The sequence below is a fragment of the Octodon degus genome, unplaced genomic scaffold, assembly GCF_000260255.1.
Source record: "Octodon degus isolate 3935 unplaced genomic scaffold, OctDeg1.0 scaffold00142, whole genome shotgun sequence".
Lineage (NCBI taxonomy): Eukaryota > Metazoa > Chordata > Mammalia > Rodentia > Octodontidae > Octodon > Octodon degus.
Window position 1 is genome coordinate 4481530 of NW_004524718.1, and position 9912 is coordinate 4491441.

Here is a 9912-nt window from a genome sequence, read left to right on the forward strand (position 1 = left end):
TGAGAATTCTTTTTTTAGTTCAGAATAGAGTTGTGCTCTGATTTCCTGTGTATCTTTCTATTGTTGCTTATTTACTATCGATGCTATTAATTCATACATTTGAGCCGGGCTAGTGTCCTCTGCACTTGTTCTGGGTGTGTACTGGGTTTCCTCCATATGTTTCTGCATTTCATTCTTTACTGCAGATGTTATTAATTCAGGGATTTCTTTTGTTATTTTTCAATCTGAGTTCTTCTCTACCTTTCTGCAGCTGTTTATTTCTGAAGCAGTTGATTCATTGCTTTCAGCTGTGTGATTCCCAATTTGTTCTGTGGTAGTGTCCTCTGCACTTTTTACGGGTGGTGTTGTGTTCTGAGGTTGCATTTTGTTCCTTCTTGTCATTTTGTGTATCACTGTCTTCTGACCCTTGTTGTAGATCTTCGTTGTAGTTTTAACCTTAGTATGTACTAAAGTTCAGGTGCAGATCTACAAAGTCTGGATTTATCCAGCTGTGCCCGGCTTGGGTTTGGCTGCTGTGCTCAGCTCCTTCCCGCTGCTGCCCTTGAAGCTGAACCTGATTTGCCCCTGTGGCAAGATGTTCTGCTCCTGGACTAGCTGGTTGGTTCTATCCTCTACCCTCTCTGTAGGGATTGCAGCTGCAGGTTTACACCGCAGGCCTGTATGCCAGGCCTGAGCTGAGCCTGGAGGGGACAAGGTGCAATAGAGGGGAGAGGCAGCTCTCCCACACACTCACCGGACCTGGTGTAGGACTGAATCTATGGGTCCCCAGAATGGGGCAGAAATTCCACTCGGCGGGACGGGGTGGGGGAGGTGCTGCGGAGTGGTGGGGTCGTCCCAAGGGGGTGGAAGAAGGTCTCACCCATGCTGAGCCTGGGCTGGGACCTGGATTTGGTCCCGCTGGTGCAGGGTAGCCGGAGGCTCTTCCACACACTCACCGGACCTGGGCTCAGATTGGGTCTGGGGGTTCCTGGAATGCGGCAGAAATTCCTACTAGGCAGGTGGGGTGGGGGATGTGCTGTGGAGTGGTGGGGAGCGTCCCAAGGGGGTGGGAGAGGGTCTCACCCACACTGAGCCTGGGCTGGGACCCGAAGTTGGTCCCGCTGGTGCAGGGTAGCTGGAAGCTCTGTCACACACTCACCGGACCTGGGCTAGGACTAATACTCCATCTCTCAACAGGCTTCTGTTAAGTGTAGGATCCTGTTGCTAATTAAGCAGAATTTTAACTTTTGATCAAAGTCAGTGTCTCAGTTAATTTTCTCTCCTTGCTGGGGCAAATACCCAACACTCAAAGTGAAGGAAAGGTTTATTTAGCTCACAGTTACTTGAGGTTTCCGTCCATACTCAGCTGACTCTAAGGCAGAGGGCACATGGCAGAGAGCAGCCTTTCATGGCAGCAGCCCAGAGCAAGAGAGCAAAGGGAGGGGCAGCAGCTCAGGCAGCTAACTGCCCTCTCTCCCCTCCTCACATTGTAATGCAAATTACCTGCCCCAGGGCAGCTGCAGCACCCATACCCTCAATAATCACAAATTCCAAAAGCTGCCCCATGATTGCGTTAGGCTTTCAGGGGACACCTATACACAAACCATAACAGTCAGCACAAGCATTTGTCTTAATTTATTGAGGACAATATAACTTGGTGAGTCTATTGTATGGGTGATATTTTTTAAAAATAATACAAACTAGTAATAAAAAACAGCATTAGAAATGATTCAAAATTTCACTAAATAAACTGGAATTCAACAATGGTTGCTGTATTGCATGATGTTATCTTCAAATTACTTTTTTACATTATCGGATATAAAAATGCAAAATTGTTTTAAAACAAAACAAGAAAATTAAGAAATTAAAAGGAAAAAAACAATAACAATAAAAAGAAAACAAATTTAAGCATTAACTGCTCCTTTCAAAAGACCAGCAAAAATCAACAGTACAATTATCCAAATTATCCTGCTTATATAAATGAATATACCTTTTTCCATTCTTTCTTTTGTCTTTTTCCACATCCCAGATTTTCCTTCCCATTGAACAAATTCTTTCCCTTTCACAGTATCAATTGTGTGTTTCAGATCACATTTACTCTTTCAGGTTCTAACACTAGCGAGACAGTACAATGTTTGCATATGTAGATCTGACTTATTTTACTAATATAGTCTCTAGTTGCATCCATTTATCTACAAAAGCCTCAAATTTATCTTTTTTATAGTTGAGTAATAGTTCATAGTGTAAAAATACTTTTTTTTTTTCTTTTTTTTTTTTTTGCGGAACCGGGGATTGAACTTAGGCCCTTGCACTTGCCACAGAAGCGCTTATTCCACTGAGCCATCTCCCCAGCCCCAAAAATACATTTTTAAAATCTATTCTTCAGTTGATGGGCGTTTGGGTTGTTTTGCAATTGTGCTGCTATAAACATGGGTGCACATGTGTTGCTGTAGTATGTTGATCTCAGTTCTTTTGCATAAATACCTAGGAGGGTAATAGCTGGCTTGAAGGGGACCTCCAATCCTAATTTTTTGAGCAACCTGCATACTGATTTTCATAATGGTTGTGCCAAGCTGCCCTCCCACCAACTGTGGAGAAGGGTTCCTTTTTCCCCACAGCCTCTGCAGCATTCAAAACTGGTTGACTTCTTGATGATAGCCATCCTTTCTGGCGTGAGATGGTATCTCAGTGTTGACGTAGTTTACATATTTGGAATGGCCAATGATGTTGAACATTTTTTCATGTATTTATTTGCCACTTGTATCTCTTCATTTGTGAAGTGTATATTCATCTCAGATGCCCATTTTTGGATTGGATCTTTGAATTTTGGAGGCCTGATTTTTAAAAAATTCTTCATATGTTCTAGATAGGAGTCCTTTGTTTGAAGGACAGTCCGTTATAATTTTTTCCTAATTTGTGGGTTTTCTCTTTACTCTGTTGGTGATTCATTCCTTTTGATGTGCAGAAGTTTTTCAGAAAGATGAGATCACAATTGTTGATTCTTTGAAGTATCATTCCCATGCAGTTTGGATTTTTTTTTTAAATGTGTTCAGTATAGGGTCTACAGGGTCTATAGGGTCTTACTACTTAGATCAAACTCATAGTGATTCTTCTCTTTTCAGCCTCCCAAGCACTTTGATTACAGGTGCGCACCACCATGCCCAGTCTCAGTTACCATCTCAGCACACCCCGGGGGCGGGGCCAGCACAGCACACTGGGATCGAATCCCAGCCGCTTCGCTCTGCCTAAGCAGGTACTTTAGTCCACTGAGCTATCTGGCCAGTCCTGCAGCTTGGATTTTGTTCATGAGCTCTCTACCTACCCCTTTGTCCTTAAGCTTTCTGCCTACTTTCTCCCCCAGAAGATTTAGTGTTACAGTGGGTGACATATTTGTGATAGTTGAAGAGCCCAGCCCACTTTCAATGGCCACATTTCCATGCCTCACATGAGAAATAAGATTTTTTAAAAATCAAAATGCAATCTCATCTAAATAAACAAACAAATTGTCCTTTTGCTTTTAATATAGTAAAGCATCAATTTGATGATTTGGGTCTAAAATATTCCATTGCTTCCAGAAAGCATCAGATTTTTCACAAAATGGGAAAAATTTGAAGATTATGATATAGACAAAATGCGTATTACATGTATGTAATTTGGTCTGGCTCTGAGTATGTAGGAGACACTTCCAGGTCCTCATCTCGGTCCAAGAAGTCAATATTTGTAATCCCAAAATTACATTATTGGAGTCCCATCAAATTGATTCCAATCTACCACTTTCAATGCAACCCACAGCAAAAATAAAGATACTACATTATATTTTCAATCATTGGGGAGTTAAGGGTCTCTAAGTTCAATGAAGATGGCTTCCCAGAACCAAGAGAGTGACCCAGGTCTTCACCTCGTTTTTATTCAGTGGAGGAGTGGCTTGAGGAGGAATGACCAAGAATTGTGAGCTGAGCTGGGTGGTTAGCTTACATTTACCTCTGCTGTATGCAGAGAGGATATGCAGAGAGAGTAATCTGCTTTAGACTATTATGCTATAGAGATAGCATCTAATGTTTTGGGGAATCTGGTGCTTCAGCTTTGATGCAGTCTTTCAAGCCCCAGGAAGTAATAGCCTCTATCTCAAGCCTCGATCCCAGCTGGTGGCGCAGAGCATTAGCTCTACTGTCCTGTCTCGTCCCAGCTCACACTAAAGAACAGCAGGTTTACCAGGGAAACACGCACACCACCTTCAAAGACTATCACCAGCACCTCAGCTAGACCAATATACATTGCTTAAGGCCAATTGAAGGATAAACAGAAGTCCTAGCCAGCTGTGTACAGAACAATACAAGGAAATAGGGTCAGGCTCAGTCCAAATAGAGACAGTCGCTCTTCTTTCAAGGAGAGCTGCTCAGGTGGTCCTCCATACCAGTAGAGCACAAATATTTATTAAATGAAAGAATGAGTCAGTGAGTGAGTGATGTTTGTTAATTTCTGCATTCCTGAGCTTTTGTGATATAATAAACTACTCTCAAATTTAGTGGTTTGTACACAATTTAATTCATTTAATTTCAAATTAGTTAATTAAAATCAGGCTTTGATAGGCAGGTTTTCTTGTCTTGGACAGATCCTCTATGGAATACATGACAGGTAAGTGACTTCAGTGGTTTGGCTGATTTGATTTTAGTTCTCACATCACCAAATCCTTGAATGCAGTCTCTCCTCACTCTGCTCCTTGACATCTGCCCTCCAGCAGACTCGGTTATGCTTGTCCTTAGGGACTGTCAGAGTTCCATGAGGGAGAGCAGAAGTTTGTAGGGCTCTTCAGAGGAGGAGACTCAGCTGTGCTCCACAACCACTTGCTCGCATTCTATTGGCCAAAGCAGAATACAAGGTTGCTGGGATTCAAATCAGGAAGATCAGACTTCAGTGAGGCAGGAGCTGTAAAGAGAGTGGATGCAGGAAGATAATAATTGTATAGCCATTTCTTAAAAATTACCAATGACCACCCTTACATAAATGTTACGCAATGAAATGACCTCAAACTGCATGCCTCAGTAAAGGGTGAAGAGTAACCTGTCATATGCAATTTTTCAGAATAAATTAAGTAAAAGTTGGAAGATACCTGTGAAGTATTTTGGTAGAATAATCAGTGAAACTTAGTTATTTTACTCAAATAGTAATTAGTAAAATGTAATATCTTTGTTATTCTTATAACTGTGTATATACCAGGAGTGTATATATTCTCATTTATGCAGTTGTAAGTATTTAAGTAATATTAAAACGAGAGACAGTTTGGTCCTAAAACGTGGTGAACAGAGCTGATTGGGTATTCCTCACCCTTCTCCTCTCACTAAGGAAGTTATTGGCAGCCTTACCTTAGGATCTCCAGAGAGGATTCAAGTGAAAATAAAAGAAATAAGCAAAACCTAAGAAACCAAACCCGGACTAATGAGTAGGCCACGCGGGACACAGCAGGGTGCTTGCAAATATTGATATCCTGTCCTTCTCGCAAAGAAAGCTAAGTGGGTAGGAAAGAATCACGATGGTGTTGCTTCCCAGTGGCTGTCATGCCGCCACCTTCACCACTTGGCCTGTCACTACACGGTCCACGCAGCCTCGGACCACTGCTTTCTCACAGGTGCACCCCGCCCCTCCACTGCTCTCCACTTTGCCCAGCAACCTTAAATTAATCTTAAGGGATCTTTTCTCTCTCGTTTCTCTCCCTAGATTCCAAATGTAAAATGAGTTATAACTAACGACTGCAGTGTGACCTCATCACAAAGCCAGTACCATGAACTCTGAAGCCCTTGGAGTGTCTGTGATTCCTCTTCATCATTCTCAAAGGAAAATCCACCTGCCCATTTTCTTCTGGTACAGTGTCTTTCCAAGCATGGCACGAAGGATACTTTCAAATTGGTATTTAAATCAAGTCATCTTGAGTACACAACAGTTCGGTTACACTGAAGTTTAAACAGACTTTTAATGATGTACCTAATTGTAGGAGCTGATCATTTTGTAGAAAAATGCATGCAGACTAGGAACAAACTTGTAATCCTAGTATTGCAGGAAGCTGAAGCTATAGTTCAAGCCCAGATTGGACAGTTTGACAACTGCCATGTGCAGTGCAGCTCTTGAAATACTCGAAGGAGGGCGGTGAAGGATGAAGACAAGAGTCAGAATGCATAAATCGAGGCCAGGTGGAGCCCCCTGTCCTGATGGGAGGAACTGCTCAGTGATGGTGGTGCATTTATTTGTACACTCAGCAAGAGGTTGACAACGGGTGAAACCCCCCTTCTGAGGCTCACCTTGGCGATCCATGTTCTCAGGGCTGGCCTTGCTCTAGCTCTGCATATGTGATTGATCTGCAGCTCAGCTGCTTCCCACAGGTGACTTATGAGATCCTGCCACAAAATTAGAAAGAAAGAAAGGGAAGGGAGGGGAGGTGAGAAAGGGGAGGAGAAAAGAGGAGGGGGAGAAGGGAAGGGAAGGAGGACCTGGGATGTTGTTTAGTACAAACGCCTTGCTTGAAGTCTCAGTGCAGAAAAAAAAAAAAACCCATAAAACAAAACAAAACAAGACAAAAATAATCTCACAATAAGAACAATAACAACTTGCAAAACCAACTAGCCAGAAAAAGAAAAATGTATTCTGAATACTTATATAAATTAAAAATGAAATTCTGGAACAAATCCATTTTATTTAAGTAAACTAGATTACCATTAAAGTAAACTAGATTAAGTGAAAAATTTTAGTTAACTGCATAGAATTCAGAAACATTTAAACAACATAGGATATCCTAAACAAAACAACAAAAATTAAAAGTTATAAAATGGAATATAATTGCAAAATGTCAGCTCTTCTAATCTCTGAATTTAAGGCTAAATCAAGAGAAGCAGAATTAGCTAAAGTATGTTTATGCATGTGTTTTGATTTCTCAGTGTTGTCAGAATTCTCAGTCAGTGGCTGGTTTCCTCTACAGTAAGTGTCCTAAATACCCAGAAGGACATGTATCACTATTTTTACTTCAAAGTCTTGTACATCACTTCTATCATATACTCTTTGCTAAAGCAGTCAAAACCTATCAGACTCAAAGGAAGAAAACATAGATTCCACTCCTTAAAAGAAAGTAGCATTCAAAAAATCCTGGCAATTTAAGAAAAAATATCCCTGAAACATTTGCATTCATTAATGCAATTTTAATTGAGCACCTAGTACATGCAGAACCCCATTGGGCTAAGGGATGATGAACAGGGTAAATAAAACTTACAGGAAAGAGACAAGAAAAAAATAACCGTGGTGGCATGTATTGTAAAGAACTTAAGAATAGGCAGAGTAGAGTCAAACTAGGAAAAGCAAAAACAGACATGATACTGAGGGAAGAGGAATTTGGAAGGTTTTTAGGGGGAGGGTCAGGTGGTCAATGAAAAAAGGAGTTTAGAGAATGAAACAGAAGAGGAAGCCCAGATTATGGAGATAGTTGTTAGCTTTTGTAGTGGATTGTTAACTGGAGCTATTGGAGGCTGCTGGTTCTCTTGGGCTATTCTGCTGAAGGACTTTGTCATGCTGGCTTCCTTGATGAACTTGGCTGTTCTTGTTGCTGGAGGAGCTTGGGACCTTCAATGTCACGGAGAATGGCCGCGGTTCATTTTGGGGAGCTCTCGTTCTCATATTGAGCGTCACTTCCTGGCTCTGAGGGGGAAGATGGTGCACAGCTCAGCCTCGTGGAGAAGCTCCTCACGTTGGCTTTCCTGATGGGAACTCAGCTTTTCTCATCACTGGAGGAGCTTGGAACCTCACTGTTGCTGAGCATGGCTGTGGTACTTTTTAGGGGAACTCTGGTTCTTACCTAGAACATCGCTTCCTGGCTCCAGTTCAGACCCCTCAGCCTGCTAGCACAGATCCTTCATCCCGGTGGCACAGAGCTCCTAGATTCCATCACTGAGCTTTGGGCCTTCTCAGAGCAGATCTGTGAAGTGGGCCCACATGAGACATTGCCATGAGCTCCAGGCCTGAAGTTGGGCTTGAGAGGGGCATTGTTATGGGCTGTATGTTTTCAGCTGGACTCATAGAGGTTGCTAGGATCCCAGCCCTACGCTGTGTTCTTTGGTGTTTAGTGTATGGACAGATTTCCTGCACATTTGTAAATGAGTCTTTGGGTGATTATAAAATAGTCTTATAAAATGTGTCCTGTGTTGTGTTATTTCTTCGGCAAAGCCCCCAAATGACCACATTCTCTAAAGCTTTCTTTAGTTTGTCCCAAAAGGAATCATAATGTTTTTGCCATGGATGGGTTTTTTTCTTTTTAAAAAACTTTTATATATTTTTCTTTTCTTTTCTTTCTTTTCTCGTTTTTCCGAGACAGGTTCTCACTATGCAGTTCAAGCTGGCCTTGAGCTCACTTTGGAGCCCACGCTGGTCTTCAACTCACAATAATCCTCCTGCCTCAGCCTCCCAAGTATTGGGATTATAGGCATGCACTACCATGCTTGGCTTTCTTTTTTATTTTTCAAAGATAATTAAAAAATAGTAAAAAAGAATTAGATGTTCACTAAGTAAAACAACAGGAATTCAGTAATGGTTGTTATATTGTATTTTGCTATCTTCAAATTGTTCAGATTACCAGATATAAACATTTGTTTGTTTTGAGCCCTATGTGCATGATACTGACCTAGCCACAGTCAATTTACAGTGCATCATTAGTGATACACATGTGAAAAGCTGTGCTTAATGTACGTCATTGATAAAGGATGTGCATTAGTTGGAATTTTTGCTAGGGAACAGAGAGAATGACACATAACTAAGTGTCAGTAATGAGGATACATTATGAAAAACACATCATTACACAGTTTGTTATTATACAAACATTACAGAGTGTACTTACCCAAAATAAGATGCACAGGATGTCTTTAGGAGATATAACCACATGGGACTACTACTGTATATGCAGTCTGTTGGTGACTAAAATGTTACTATGTGTCACATGATTGCCTATACATATGTAAGAGATTTATTAAGGATTCTCCCAGATGATTATAAAGATTGGGAAGTGCCAGCTGTCTGCCAGCTGGACTCTAAAGTTCCAAAAGCCAGTAGAGCTGATGGTTTAATTACAAGTCCAAAGTTTGGAGAAGCAGGAGTTCTTCTTTGAGGGTAGGAGAAGATGATTATCCTTGCTCCAGGAGGAGGACAAAGGAGCAATAGAAGAAGGAGGGGGAGGGAAAGGATTCCTACCCACCAGAGATAACAATTGTTATCATGTGATATATGTACCATGAATCTTCCATATACCACACCATCATGTATGTCCTACTAGAGTTGGTAATTATTATTATGTGATATATGTGCCATACATTTTCTTTCTCTCTCTCTCTTTTTTTTTTTTTTTTGTGGAACTAGGGATTGAACTCAGGCCCTTGTGCTTGCCAGGGAAGTGCTTATTCTACTGAGCCATCTCCCTGGCACCATAAATTTTCTATTACCATACCATCTTATATGTGAATGTATACAAGGCTATGTAGTCCATTAACTTTAGTTTAGGATAATTATATTACTTTGTATGTTCCTTTTACCACATTATGAGATTACCTTAATATTAATATTTAAAAATGTGAATATATTAGTATTTTAAAATATATATATCTCAATGGTAGAGTGTTTGCTTGGTATGTGTAAGGTCCTGGGTTCAATCCTAAATATTACAAAAAAGAATTTTAATGGTTACATAGCATTCTTATGTGTGGAGGACCACCTGAGCAGCTCTTCTTGAAAAAAGAGCAACTGTCTCCATTTTGACTAAGCCTGACCCTATTTCCTATGCACAGAGCTGGATAGGACTTCTATTTATCAATTGGCCTTAGGTAAATGTAGGCCACCCAACTAGCTCAGCTCACAATGATCACCTGCTTCCCACAATTCTCAGTCAATCCTCCTCAAGCCACTACCCCA

General features: G+C 41.1%; 1 protein-coding gene across 1 annotated transcript in view; it reads right to left on the reverse strand.

Moving 5' to 3' along the window:
* Positions 1-4493: 4493 nt before the first annotated feature.
* Positions 4494-9912, reverse strand: part of Ghr (growth hormone receptor) — a 283568-nt gene continuing 278149 nt past the window's right edge. Inside the window, exons 10-11 of the mRNA XM_023701879.1 lie at positions 6273-6368; positions 4494-4905 (exon numbers count right to left, since the gene is read on the reverse strand). Coding sequence (XP_023557647.1) covers positions 4891-4905; positions 6273-6368 — 111 coding nt within the window. The 3' untranslated portion in view covers positions 4494-4890. The remainder of the gene's footprint in view (positions 4906-6272; positions 6369-9912) is intronic.